Below are 14,935 nucleotides of genomic sequence, written 5' to 3'. Positions count from 1 at the left end.
CGTGGGTGGATGGCATGGGTCAGGGGAGCTACATTGCTGCAAATACTCTTAGCTACAATTTAATTACATGGAAGAAGGCAAAATTACCAAAAATCATTTCTTGATTCTTCTTTCTTTACACCCTCGTTTCTTTAATTGAACTATGCCTCCTACCACTCCTACTCCTCCTCCTCCGGGATGTGTGGTTTGCAAACGATGCAAACCCAATTGTCCTTTCAGGACCGTTCTTCCCCAGGAGAGGTCATGGGATTTTTAATTTCTTACCCACTTTTTCTTGAAGAAGAGTTTAGAGGGTATGTGAAGAAGAGTTTAGAGGGTATGTTTAGAAAGGTGGAGTGTGATAGGAGAAAAAACTTACTAGAGTCGATAATGTACGAATGCGAGTGTCGAACTGCTGACCCGGAGTTCGACTACTTATCTCGAAAAGGTTGTTTACCATCTTCTTGCTCACAACCCGGTGGTGGTTGAGTCAACCTTGCGTTGCTGTGAATCCCACCCTATAGATTCCTACTAATGGAATCGTCAAGTGCCTCACATCCTACTATTGAAAGGTTTGGGTTCACCCAGTGGCGTTCCCACCCGTCTTATAAGAATATCTGGGGTTTAACGGCGACAACGACAACAATTTTGGACTCGACGATGGTTTTCCTTTCGACTGCAGCATTCTTGGGTTCGACGGTGGCGGACTATGGACGGTGGACGTCGCAAGCGGCAATGGGTTGAACGACTACTCTGGTAGCGGTGAGTGGCGATCCATGGACGTGAAAAGGGGACTGAGTACGAATTTCCCTGTTGGACGGACCTGTTGATTTTTCTTTTTTCTTTTGGAACTATTGTTGCATCACTGGAATTTTGTCAAAATTGGGTTACCTGGTTCCAAAAGGAAAAAGAAAAATCAACAAGTTCGTTCAACAAGCAAATTCATACTCACTCCCCTTTCCACTTCCATGGATTGCCACCCACTGCTACCAGAGTAGTCGTTCAACCCACTGCCGCTTGCGTCGTCCACCGTTCGCAATCCGTCACCGTCAAACCCAGGAACGCTGCCATCGAACGTAAAACCATCGTCGAGCCCAAAATTGTTGTTGTTGCCGCCATTAAACCCCAGATATTCTTGTAAGAGGGGTGGGAACGCCACTAGGGTGAACCTAAACCCTTCAATAGTAGGATGTGAGGCACTTGACGATTCCATTGGTAGGAATCTATAGGGTGGGATTCACGGCAACGCAAGGTTGACTCAACCACCACCGGGTTGTGAGCAAGAAGATGGTAAACAATCTCTTTGAGATAAGTAGCCAAACTTCGGGTCAGCAGTTCGGCACTCGCACTTGTACATTATCGACTCTAGTAAGTTTTTTCTCCTGTCACACTCCACCTTTCTAAACATACCCTCTAAACCCTTCTTCACATACCCTCTAAACTCTTCTTCGAGAAAAAGTGGGTAAGAAATTGAAAATCCCATGACCTCTCCTCGGGAAGAACGGTCTTGAAAGGACAATTGGGTTTGCAAACCGCACATCCCGGAGGAGTAGGAGGCATAGTTCAATTAAAGAAATGAGGGTGTAAAGAAAGAAGAATCAAGAAACGATTCTTGGTAATTTTGCCTTCTTCCATGTAATTGAAATGTAGCTAAACCCTTTAACAATTAATTATTTATGCTCTCTCTCATGGTAAAGTTTACTCTCTGCTCTGTTATTAGGATTTTGAGGCTTTGACACCAAATCTACTTGCAAGAACAATTGAGACAGTAGAGGGTGGTGGGTTAATTGTATTGATACTTCATTCTCTGTCCTCACTCACCTATTTGTACTCCATGGTCATTGTATGAATATAGGTTCTATTGCTATAATAGCTTGTTTCTATTATCTTTTTCATTTTGCATATGTCTAGGATTAGCAACTAACTCTCTCTCTCATTGTATGAATATGTGTTTGTGTATGTATCCTTATTTGTATGCAGTTCAAAATCTGTGCTAGTAATATATGTTGTATTTATAAATTATGATTCTTATGTCTTTATTTCAGTCAACCTGATTGGTCTGATCAGTTGCCTTATGAGTTATGGGACCCAAACGAACTAGTGGTCTTTTTTTGTGATCTATGAGTAGCTTGGGTTGGGGGTGACAATTAATGTTAACTCTCATTTGGTTTTCCTAACGACCCAACCTATACATGCCTTTTTGGACAAATTACCACAATACCATCTATGTCTAAGAAGCACAGAAACCTTATTTAGGATGTCATACTTGTGTCATTCTAGCCGTTTCATGTTATAATATTTCAGAAATTGCTTGTGTCACCATGTTGTACCCGTACCCATACCAGCACCCATGTTTGTGTCCTTGCTTCCTAGTCCTATGTTGTGTCTGAATGAAATATGATAAATAACTCTTAAATTTGTAAAGTGTTTTCAAATGAGCTGTAGCTTAAGGATAAAATAATGGATCCTAAATTCCTAATTTTTCTCAATTTGTTTGATGTCATTTTTATGGTATTGGATGTCGTATTTACCTAAGTGTGGTAAAATTTTCCATTTGAATTATCGATTGGGGCCTGTTGAATGGATGCTATAAGGGATAATTTTTTCTGGTCCTATTACAATAGTGTATAGTATGAGTTATTTATTTATGATAAGTATAGAATGAGTTTTTATTTTTATTTGCTTGGTGTTTAGTTTTGTTATTTATTTATATTATTCTGTTGGATGATCTGCTTCTGTTTGTTTTAATACTTTTCTTTTTTACTTGATATAATTTTGCAAATAAAATTCTTGCTTATCATAGATGCTCATTTTGAAATATTTGTTATATTGAAAATCTACTTTGATTTCATTAAATAAGTTGAAAGGGAGCCACCATGCACACAAGATGCGTACAACAAAGACACCAAAATTAATTGTTACAACTTACAAGTATCGATCAAGCAAATCAGGCAAAACAACCTTGAAGCATTTATCCACTCAAACAAAGTCTTAAGGAATAAAATCTTAGGTCATGAACTAATCTTACCAAGAGCGTTGTAGTTAAATTGGTTGGCATCTCCTAATGTTCCCCACTAAGACATCTAGGGTTGCACCCCCCCCCCCCCCCCCCCCCCACAAACACACACATTGTAACTATCAAATTATTTAAAAATATAAAAAAAGATCCAAATTTTCACTACCCTCAAGAGTCCAAACATTCCTCTCCCATCAAAGACCCCCCATGAGGCAATGAGGGATTATGCTCCAAATCTCAGTATTGCAAAACCAGCTGGACTTGCTTATACAACTGGTTAAAAGCTTCACATCATCTTTTGGCATAACCCAAAGAACCCCAAACAGTGAAAATACCATGGTGCAGAGCTTTCTAGCCACTATGCATTGGAGTAGTAGATGATCAATAGTTTCCCCATCCCTCTTTCACATGTAGCACCAATCTAGCACTAACACAGAATGGAAAACATAGTAGGCTAGATCTTATTCTAGCTTAACGAACCCTTGACGTATCAAGGGAAAATAAGCCTGGAATCCACCAGAAATTTGAGAAAACCTCATAAAATATTTTTTATTTCAATCTATTGAAAACCAGTGTAGAAAAATACATTTTTGTATGATACCTTTAGGTTCTAAGTTAGGCCTCCCTGAAAAATAAAGTCACAAATATACCCTTAAATTTCCTACGACATCACAAAAGTCCAAACTACCCCCAAATAGAATAGCTAAAATAAAATAACTAAACTTTGGTCTGAAAATAAGCAATAACAAATAAAACTAATTAATTAATTATGTGCCCCTCCACCTTGATTTATGATTATCCACTTTCTCAAGAAAATCCAGGGATACTTGTTCTACAACAAGCACAACTAATCTCTGCTTCCGGAGGTTGTCTGCATTTAGAATTTTCCCCAAATCTGGCCTTTGTTGGAAGTTTAGGATTCCATAAACCATTCCAAGGAAAGGATTGATGAGATGTCGACTGTAACACCCTATAATAGGATTTGACTACAAGGACATTTTGTGAAGATGGCAACTGTGATGCATGGCATATTATCTTATTAAATTTCATAGCTTAGTGGACATACAGGTTCATCATTTAAGCTTGCTGTGGATTTTGACAACTATGTCAACAGCACTTCTTGCTTTGGGGTCTCCTCAAATGCTGGAATGAGGTATTCTACATTTACTTTACTGTTTTTAGTTTCAGGTTAACCATGACAAGGTGTATAGCCCAATTGACCATGATATATATGTATATTTTATAAGTACATTGTTATGCATCGATGCCAATACTTGTGACAACTGATGTTCATATTCCTCTGTTGTTCCTAAACTGTTACTATTGAAAACTCACATAACCCTTATTGATTTCAGGATGTTCACGATAGATTTCAAACTGAATCCCATTATGGGCTGCTGGAAGCTTTAATGAGTGTTTCTTGTTATAACTTGCATCATGTAAAGCATGTAGTCATGAATGATGAACCGAATATTTTACCAATTTCATCTCATATAAGGTCAATTACTCCAGTTCCAGTTAAAGAGGTAACTTTTGTCAACTTCAATATAGTTGTTTGGAAGAAAATAGAAATTTTAATGATTTTTTCAGTTTTTTTGGCGGCATCCCCAAGCAAAACTGCAGAACTTTTGTTGTATCATCCTATTCTGCGTGTGATTGACTGTGTAGTTGTTTATACACTATAATAAAAGGGAATAGTATGATGTGTATTTACAGTAGTGGTCAATTGTAATGCACTCTGATTTCTCTCAAGCTCTTGATAACTTTTTCTCTGGCTCTATTGATTATTGAAGGACTCCAAAGGGCTTTCTGAGGCAGAAAGAGACCTGAAAAAGCTGAAAGAGCGAGCAACTAAATGATGATTTTCCTGTTGGTCCTTTGATAAGGAAGTTTTGAGTCACCAATTTGGTGTCATGTAATTAAATGATATGGGCAAATTTGAGTTGGTAAATATTTTCTCTTTTGCGAAAATACAGTTATGCTGCACTTGGACAAGACACTTCAAAGTACAGTCACCTCGCTAGCTGCTCGTGGCCATGGGAAATCTGCTGCACTTGGTTTAGCAAGTGCTGGAGCTATTGCTGCAGGGTAGATGCTTGATCTATATGTGCATTTAGTTTTTCATATTATATGTATAAATATTTGCTTATTGACCATTGTTAGATTCTGATGAGAAACTTTTATTGATAGGTAATCTAATATCTTTGCAACTGCACCCAGTCTGGAAAACTTGAAAACCTTGTTTGAATTTATTTGCAAGGGTTTTGATACTCTTATAAGGTATGGGCGTTATCTATCATTAAGATGGTAATGTTATTTACTATCATAAAATGTTTTTATGAGGTTCTTGTGGTAGGTCGGTAGTTGCTGTAATACATAAATATTTCTCTCAGGAGACCTTTATCAAAATGATAATCCTGGAGTACCTTTTCTTTTGATAGGCAAGTTACACACCCACTTAGTGGGTCTTGAGCCCATGACCTCACCCTCCACCGAGCACTTGCAAGGTTAGGAGAGGCTAGTTGAGCTAGAGCTCATTGGCATAGTCATGGAGTACTTTTTAATACATAACTTGAACATATTAGTTTTTCTAGTAAATTAACTGTGACCTTGGTCAGCTAAGAGACTGTATGCTAGTGTGAATCAATGATGCATCTTCAGAAAATGAAATATAGAAAATTGGTGTATAGGCATTCCTTCAGTCTGCAATGACATTTCCAAATTAAGGTTCAGTTCATATTTTGTTAATGAAGATTGTCTTCAGGAGCGGACAAAATTTAGAAGTTGAATAATAGTTTTTTAGATGTTTTAGTTGTAAAAATGATCTACTTCCCAAGTATATGTGGTGCTTGAAGTTGGTTACACTTTTGAGGGATATGTTCAGTTTTGATGTATGCTTTTGTGTTCCTGAAAAGATGTTATCTCATTCATTCTTCTTTTCGGAGTTCACTGTTTATATATTGAAAATGGTATACTGATCATCAAGTAAACTGTAACCCATGTATTCAGGAACATTTAGATTTTGATGTGGTGAAAAGTAATAATCCTGAATTCAAGAAAGCAACTGCGCGGATCAATATTTACAAGCAACACAGACAAACAATTTAGGTTAATTGACTTAAATGGATTTTTATTGTTTAATGTGACATTATCAATTTTTTCTCTGTATGGCTATATTGTAGGTATGTGAAAATGGTTTTACATAATGATGGTCCTTATAATGTTATATGCAACAACTTATTCAAAAAATGTTAGATGCAACACTTGGCCAGCTGCATATGCTAATGCAGCTGATCATCTGAAATAGATTGTGCTATATGTAAGCGGTCGTAGTTTCTGCCTTTTAATGTAATTTTATAGTACAAGTCACAATAATCTACATTCAGAAGATATTGGTCTCGTGCATGGGGTTTGATAATTTTTGTCATCACTAGATTTCAGGCTGAGATTACTAGATTATTGAATCTTAGCTTTCGTGAAATGGAGTATAAGCTTGTCATGAGGTTGGTATTTGAAAATTCACCCTTTTCAGATGTGTGTTCATTTTCAAATATGCTCATGCTACTCATAATTTTTCAGCATCCTGGATCCAAAGATCAATTTCATGGAGCTGGAATCTACACTTTCCACATCAGATGGATTTTTGAGTTCATTTAAAATATGTTGTCACCACATGATATGAAGTGACTGGAAGCTTATACCAACAATCATGCTGGCTTCCATTTGGTAAGATCTCTAGAAAGTAGTTAGGAGCAACTATATGCATTAATGTTGTCCATTTATCTATGTTAGTGGCTTTGTCTCACAGTAATTGTTGGCAATTTCCAGTATAGCCAATCACAAACAATCCATGGTATCCAAGCCAATGACAAATTTCTGTCTTCCTTGATACCATTTTCTCACATTATCTGTAATCACGTGAGGAAGAGAGAGGTACTTTTGAAGTGATGGAAAAAGTAATATATGCTTCTGTGACCTATACATAAGAAGCTTTAAAAACACGTTGCCTCATGAGATTATCTGTTCTTTCCATCTTTTCAAGCGTCATTCTTCTTTTTCTATTTAGACTGTTCTTTATTTTCTGATAGTACAAAGTTTTCCTTATTACTGATTTGGAGAATCATTCAAAGTTATTAATACCTCACCATACTGGCTTGTATGGCCAAAATTTCTTGTAGTAATCTGGTATACTTACCTCCCTTGATATGTATCAGTTTACATACAGGACTGCTTTGGTCTATATTCACTATTTTGGCCTATGCTGGAAATTTGGGCTGGTAAACCCAATTCAGCCCAGTACCAACCTTGCCTTCTTCCTCTGCTCTCCTCCTCTTCCTCTTGGCGTCTTCTTCTTCTTCTTCTTCTTCTCTAAGTTTCTTGGTTTCTCCATCCCACCTGACAATCTATGTGGCAACCTTTTTTATTTTCTTACCTTTTGTTTTCCTTAGGTCAATGTCAGGTGGTTAGGTTAGTGTAAAATTTACCTGAGTTAGGTTAGTTTAAAGTTTACTCTGGTTTCCCATTCCACATGAATTTACCTTGGTAGATTTTTTTTTTAATTTTTTTTTTTTTTTTTTATATGAAGGGTGGTAGAGAACATATATTTATTTAAGAATATAAAAGTGTGTGTGTATGTTAAGTTTATAAATAATTATGTATAAATATAAAAATAGCAGTAATCCTAAAATTGTACACTAGTACTTCATTTTCTTGACCAATTTGAGGTGACTACTGGTTTGGTATTGACAACATTAGAATCATTACCTATCATATAATCATCCACATATTTTTTAATTCAATGTGTAATAATGACTTTCAACTCATTAGGCCATTAAAAAAATCACTCATACAATTAAAAATTTGTTTCTGATAACTTTGCTTGAAATAGAATAACATGTGTGTATGAGCTTATTTTGTGTGCAAAAAATATAGATGCATAGTGAAGTTTCCAAAAACTGTACATAAGCCACTCTCTCCACTGCCCATATCACCACCTCCCAAGCCTCCAGTAGAATGGTCCTTGCTCAATACTAATTATACTCTCTATTGGCTCTCTTTTTGTGGCATCAGTTTATCAAAATCTCCAGATGGTGAAGTCTGATTTATACCATGTATATGAATGGTGGCTTAATCCTTTGGCCAGTTTGATAATTGTTGATCCATAATATTACAAATTGTGAAAATTTTCTTTGTAAACCTCTACTACTGCTTATGTTGCTAATCAGTGTTTTGCTGTGCATTTTTGATCTTGTTCTAATTCTTGCACATCTGTATTTTGAAGAGAAACTTCCAGTTACATTGTCATATGCACAGGCTTCTGTTTTGCTCTGCATTGGCTTGCAAGGCCATAGCTTTTCTTATCTCGAGGTTTGTTTCTCAACTTGGATGATGTAGTCATTCATTGAATATACGATTCTCCTAAGCATATTGTTATGCATGAATCTTGCCCTACTACTCTTGTCTCACCTTACACGTCAAACCTTACACACTTGTTTGGATATTCAAGTAGGAGACACTCTTCTATAAGATTGGATTTTTCGACATCTTGGTTTTTTCTTTTATTCTTATCAGCATCTATGGATGGAGACATGTTTGCTTAAACTCTTATTTTACAGGGACAGATGAAGCTAGAAAGAGAATAAATAATGTCACTGTTTATAAAAGTTATGAAAACGTTCTACAAATATTTGCTCGGTATTTCTTCCAAGGAGGTTGAGTCAACGCTGCTTTGACTGAAAGAAGTAAGTTGAGCGACTGAGGAAGTATTTCCATGATTTAGAACGTGAATGTGCAGTTCCTGCTTTCCCATCTAAGTATCTATCTATAATTTATGTTATTTGTAAGTTGGCCAAAATGACCAAGTATCACTATTTGGCAAAATATGTAGGATCTACCACTATTTGCAAAATAATTAGGGATCTACCATTTTTTTAAACTCGAGTTTGCCGTGTAACTCAAGTTTCACAAGGTATGTCTCCTTTGTTGCCCTCTCATCCTTACTAGAGAGCTCATGCCAGGTTCTGGGCTGATTTTGTTGATAACAAGGTATGTTTTATCATTTATTCAAAATATTTTAGGTTTGGTTTATTATATATGTTTGAATAGTTAGGTTTGCTAGATTTTATTTTAGAAGCTATTATATATTCATTTGTGTAATGTTTAGAGATTCTATTAGAGTTAACTAATATTCAGTCTCTATTGTTATATCTGCTCCTGTAATTCTGATTCTACTTGAAGTTTTTGTTGTTTCTAATCCTAGTAGATCCAAGAGATCAGAGCAGAGTGTAGTTAGGAAATAGGTTAAACCCCTTTATGATTACTAATTTACTAATATGTCCTATGCCAAAGAAGAATGATGAATGAAAGGGGTGTTGGGGGGGGGGGGGGGGGGGTTGGGAATGAAAAATGATGGTTTTTTTTTTGCTTTTCATTAACATGTTGAATTTACGTAGTTTTTTTTTCAAACATTCTTTCTGCCTACTCTTAGCGTTTGTCATGTTATATTTTCAAGAGATTCCAGTAGTATATGATATTATTTTTTAGGACAGTTTTATAGTTTGTCGCTAACTTATACGCAATCATCTACTATGTGTGGGTGCCAATTAGTTTAACTAGTAAATTTTGTTTTAATCAAAGAATGGACTTAGTTTTGAATTCCTTCCGCATACAATAAAAATCCATTGGGGTATTGGCATTATAGTAAAGAATAATTATCATGCTATGAGGAGGTCATATGAGTTCATCTCATAGAATACTTTTTTCTGAAGGTTTAAAGAAATATTCTTCTATATTGATTTGAAATTCATTACTGTCATTTTTCATCCTTTTATATAATCTGTGGAAAATTCAGGTTTATTATGTTTCAAGGAAGGTATTGACCACAAAAGGGGAAGAGCTAGAGGCAGGCAAGAAGGAATTCATTGAAACCTTCAAGATATTGGAGTGGGAGCTTGGTGACAAACTTTACTTTGGGGGTGAAACATTAGGGTTTGTGGACCTTTCTCTTATCCCCTTCTACAGCTGGTTCATTGCCTATGAGATCTTTGGCAATATCAACATAGAGGCAGAGTGCCCCAAGATTATTGCATTGGCTAAGAGGTGCTTGCAGATGGAAAGTGTGGCCAAGTCTCTTCCTGACCAGAAGAAGGTTTATGAGTTTGTTGGGCAGTCGAGGAAAAGGGATGGCTTGGAGTAGAGTAATGGTTAGGCTCAAATCTGAAAGTGTTAGCATGTTCAAATGGTTGTGTAAATGCTGTGAGACTCTGACTTTATTTTATGTGGAGTATACATAAATTTCAGTATATGTGCAAATGCTGGGCCATATTAACCACCTTAGTTATAAATATGTGAAAATCCCCACCAACAACCCCCCCCCCCCCCCCTCCCAAACCAAAAAAAAAAAGTAATGTCTCAAACTTGATTATTTCACGCCTTGTACACAAGATACCCTAGAAACAAAGTGTGTAGCTTTGGTGTACAAAAAAAGGTAGAGTAGGACCCGCAAAATGAAATTTTGGTGAGAAAAAAAATATAGAGCAAAGCTCGTAAACAGTAAATGCGGTTTTTTGACAAATACAATGCTTGGTTGACCAAAAACAGTACTTGTCTTGTGAAGAAATAAGCTACCTTTTTCTAGAATAAGTTTCTTTGCTGCGGGGCCCATAAAATAGAAATTTAAGCCAAAACCCAACTGATCCTCGTAATAGTGTGCGTAGGGATTAGATTATAAGCCAACTTTCTAATTCCAAATCATCAATCAAAAGTAAAAGTCAACAATGCCCCACGAGAGTGCGTTTGGGATTTGCTTAAAAATATTTTTGCTCAAGTTTGAATAAACTTTTTCCAAGCTAAATAGACACTATTTGTAGTCATCACTCAACAACTTTACCACTATTTATGATTATATCCGCCTATGACTATAAATCTTTAGTCTCTTCGAAGTGTTTTTGCATTCTCTTTTCATTTGCTTCAATACCTTGAGTTTTGTAGCAATGGCGGACAAGGTGATTCTGATGGATTTCTGGGGCAGCATGTTTGCGATGAGGGTCAGGATTGCACTGGCCGAGAAGGGTATCGAGTATGAGTGCAAGGAAGAAGACTTATGGACAAAAATTGCAGTAAAGAGCCCCCTGCTTTTAGAGATGAACCCCATTCACAAGAAGATCCCAGTTCTCATCCACAACGGGAAACCGGTGTGTGAGTCACTCATCATTGTTCAGTACATAGATGAGGTCTGGAAGGATAGGTCTCCTTTGCTGCCTTCTCATCCTTACCAGAGAGCTCATGCTAGGTTTTGGGCTGATTTTGTTGATAAAAAGGTACATTTTATCGTTTATGCAAAATATTTTATGTTAGGTATATTATGTTTGACTCGTTAGGTTTGCTAGATTTTATTTTAGAAGCTATTATGTATTTATTTGTGTAATGTTTAGATACTATTACAGTTAACTAATATTCAGTCTCTGCTGTATCTGCTCCTGCAATTCTGATTCTACTTGAAGTTTTTGTTTCTAATCCTAGTAGATCCAAGAGATCAGAGCAGAGTGTAGTTGGGGAATAAGTTAAACCCCTTTATGATTACTAATATGTCCTATGCCAAAGAAGAAAGGTGAACGAAGAGGGAAAAAAGAAGAAAGAAAAATGATGGTTTTTGTTTGCTTTTCATTGACATGTTGAATTCATGTAGTTTTTGGGTACTGAGTCGAACATTCTTTCTGCCTACCCTTAGCATTTGTCATGTTATATTTTCAAGAGAGTCCAGTGGTATATGATACTATTATATTTTTTAGGAGAGTTCTATAGTTTGTCGATATCTCACAAGCAATCATCTATTATGTGTGGGTGCCAGTTAATTTACCTAGTAAAGTTTTTTTTTGTAATCAAACAATGGACTTAATTTTGAATTTTGCCTACAACAAAAGGAAATTTATTTTTGTATTGGCATGATAGTTAAAAATAATCATCAATTCATCATGCCACTATGAGATAGAGGTCATTTGAGTTCATTTCATAGAATACTTTTTTTCTTGAGGTGTGAAGAAATTTATATTCCTCTATCCCAATAGATTTGATTTGAAATTCATTATTGTCATTTTTCATCCTTTTATATAATCTGTGGAAAATACAGGTTTATGATGCTTCATGGAAGGTATGGACCACCAAAGGAGAAGAGTTGGAGGCAGGCAAGAAAGAATTTATTGAAGCCTTCAAGATATTGGAGGGGGAGCTTGGTGACAAGCCTTACTTTGGGGGTGAAACATTTGGGTTTGTGGACCTTTCTTTTATCCCCTTCTACAGCTGGTTCATTGCCTATGAGATCTTTGGCAATATCAACATAGAAGCAGAGTGCCCTAAGATTATTGCATGGGCTAAGAGGTGCCTGCAAAAGGAGACTGTGGCCAAGTCTCTTCCTGACCAGAAGAAGGTTTATGAGTTAGCCGTGCACTTGAGGAAAAGGGATGGCTTTGAGTAGAGTAATGGTTAGGCTCGAATCTGGAAGTGTCAACAAGTTCAAATGGCTGTTTAATAGTGTTGATTACGTTTTGTAATGTGTAAGTTTTGGATTTGTTTACTTTCAAAATAAAGTCTGGGTATGTTTCATCTAGGTCTGTTGAACTTGTAAGACACTTTGGTATGTTTACTGAGCTTTAAATCTAAAGGGCATGCATTGTATCATAAATAAGGGAGACGTTGTTGGGCTTGTAATGTTAGATCATGATGTGAATTTATTTTGTTTGGAGTATACATAAAGTTTGGTATATGTTCGAATGTGGGGCCAAATTAACCACCCTGGGTATAAATATAATAGTGAATTTTACCATGTATGTGTAGTTTTTTTTAGCCCCAAAAAAGTAGTATCTCAAATTTGATTATTTCACACCATGTCCACAAAATAACCTAGAAACATTTAGTGTGTAGCTTTGATGTACATTTGGTAACAATTTATTTAGTTTTTTGCCAAAATTTTTTTCTAAAATAGTAAATAAAATAACTTAATTGTTATTTTTGGGCTAAAAATATTGTAACAAAAAAAAGTAGTTTGGAACCGACAATAAGCAAATTTGGTGAGAAATAATATAGAGTGAGACTCGTAAATAGTACTTGTCCATTACTTTTTAACCAAATATAGTACCTATTGTGGGAAGAAAAAACTACCTTTTGCTGGAAATTAGTTTTAGTGTTATGAGACACGCGTGGAGCTCACAAATATTATAAAATTTAAGTCAAAAGCTAATTGATCTTTAATAGTGTACATTTGGATTAGATCACAAGCCATCTTTTTTTCTTTCTTTCTTTCTTTTTTTTTTTTGCAAGTTTCATGTGGGGTCTGGTAATAAAGGAATTTTTTTTGTTTGATGGCTTATTTTGTGAGTCCCACTTTTATGTTTTTGGTCAAAAAGTAAATACAATTAATTGAATGTGGATCTCACACTGAGTACATATTAAAAAAAAAAAAAAATCAATCAATCAACTTATTTATAGTATTATCAGCAAAAAAAACTAGATAAATTATTTCCAAAAGTTTTTTTTTATAGAAAATTTCCAAAAGTTGACACCTGCTAATATTGAAGAATTGGACCCTGCCACATTCACAACCCTCATGTTTTTGTCCCACTATGAAAGTTGAAGATCTGAAACCCTGGACGAATGGCATTGTCACAAGACATACTAGGATCTGTTAGGCTTGAAGTAGAGAAAACACTAAAGAACCCACAAATGGCTGCTTAGAATAATGAACCCAAGGCTGGGAACGGTGGTTTCAAGGCCATAAATGGCGGCAAGAAAACCCAACAAGGTTATTCTGGCCGTGGAATGACATGGGACAGCGGTGAATCAGCCTCCATAGTAGGTTGTGCTAGTGTGACAAATCTGAAGACGAAAGACTCAGATTGAATTAAAAAGTTGCCAATTGGTACGAATCGTCGAATTAAGGGACCAAGCTTGAGCTTTAATGGCTTATGGAAGCAAATCTGCTGCAATTAATGTTGGTCTTTGGCGGCTCATGATTTGGAATTAATCTCGTGACTTAGTTTTAATTTTTTTTTTTGGATTCATCTATACTATTAAGAGTTATATTAACGAGTGTCTTTAAAATAATTTTTAATAAATAAAATTATAAAATTTTTAACATCACTTTCAAGAAAAATATAAAAAAACTATCAGAAAAATTAATTGATTTATCATTTTTCAATAAAATTTTTCTAAAAATAGTTCCTAAACCAATGCTCAAAACATTTCCCTACTATTAATAATAGGATTCATGTTTGAATTTCATCATTTTGCGTATTAAAATATCCTCATACAAATTCTTAAACTTTCTAATATACCCCTACCTTTTGTTAAATAATTTTAAATTTAAAATCATAAAACAGTTAAAAAAGTAATTTACTATTTTTTAAAAAGTTCCTAAGTTTTGGGCTTTCAAACTTTTATCAATTTTTACGTAGAGAAAGATCTTAAAAATTAGAATACTATCTCTATCTCACTTTTAAATATTATTTCATTAAATCAAAAATAAAAAGTAAAAAAGAGCCTAATTGGCAAGCACAAAGTGCGTGTGATGACTTTAGTGTTCAATATTGTGTTCTAATTTGAGTTCTTTATTTTTTTAAATTATCTTTTCCTTTAAAATTGGTAAATTAATTAATTGTTATTAAGATATTGATGTGGCCTTTTTTTTAATGTCAATACTTTTTTTAATATTGTTTAGTTGTGAAGTAAGCTCCAAGTGTGCTATGACTGCATACCAATTGCAAGGTAAGTGTTTTTCTATTAATGAATTAATCAAATTGACTACAAATTGAAAATATCAAAGGTCAAATTAATTATGCCTCAAAATATAGGGACCAAAATAATATTTTGCCTAAAATTTTTCATTTGTCTTTTAACTTGTTGAGATTGGAGTGCCTTTATGCACATAAATCTCTCAAAAATAGACCA

At 35.2% G+C, this 14,935-nt stretch overlaps 1 protein-coding gene across 7 annotated transcripts; it reads left to right on the top strand.

Moving 5' to 3' along the window:
* The first annotated feature begins 3,084 nt into the window (after positions 1-3,084).
* On the top strand, positions 3,085-12,753 carry LOC115974631 (probable glutathione S-transferase). 7 transcript variants are annotated; one of them, XM_031095063.1, is made up of 11 exons: positions 3,085-4,148; positions 4,351-5,083; positions 5,186-5,275; positions 6,430-6,498; positions 6,575-6,721; positions 8,277-8,362; positions 8,611-8,736; positions 8,883-9,040; positions 9,846-10,249; positions 10,985-11,313; positions 12,123-12,753. In XM_031095063.1, exons 9-11 carry the CDS (start codon positions 10,147-10,149, stop codon positions 12,465-12,467), a joined length of 777 nt encoding a protein of 258 aa, XP_030950923.1. In that variant the 5' UTR covers positions 3,085-4,148; positions 4,351-5,083; positions 5,186-5,275; positions 6,430-6,498; positions 6,575-6,721; positions 8,277-8,362; positions 8,611-8,736; positions 8,883-9,040; positions 9,846-10,146; the 3' UTR covers positions 12,468-12,753. The 7 variants fall into 7 exon arrangements, with proteins under 7 accessions (XP_030950923.1, XP_030950920.1, XP_030950922.1 ...); XM_031095060.1 differs by having other exon boundaries at positions 5,186-6,103; XM_031095062.1 differs by having other exon boundaries at positions 4,351-4,521; positions 4,789-5,083; positions 5,186-6,721.
* Positions 12,754-14,935: the final 2,182 nt, after the last annotated feature.

The sequence above is a fragment of the Quercus lobata genome, chromosome 2 (assembly GCF_001633185.2).
Source record: "Quercus lobata isolate SW786 chromosome 2, ValleyOak3.0 Primary Assembly, whole genome shotgun sequence".
Classification (NCBI taxonomy): domain Eukaryota; kingdom Viridiplantae; phylum Streptophyta; class Magnoliopsida; order Fagales; family Fagaceae; genus Quercus; species Quercus lobata.
Note: the sequence above shows the minus strand (reverse complement) of the source record. Positions and strands in the feature narration are given on the sequence as shown.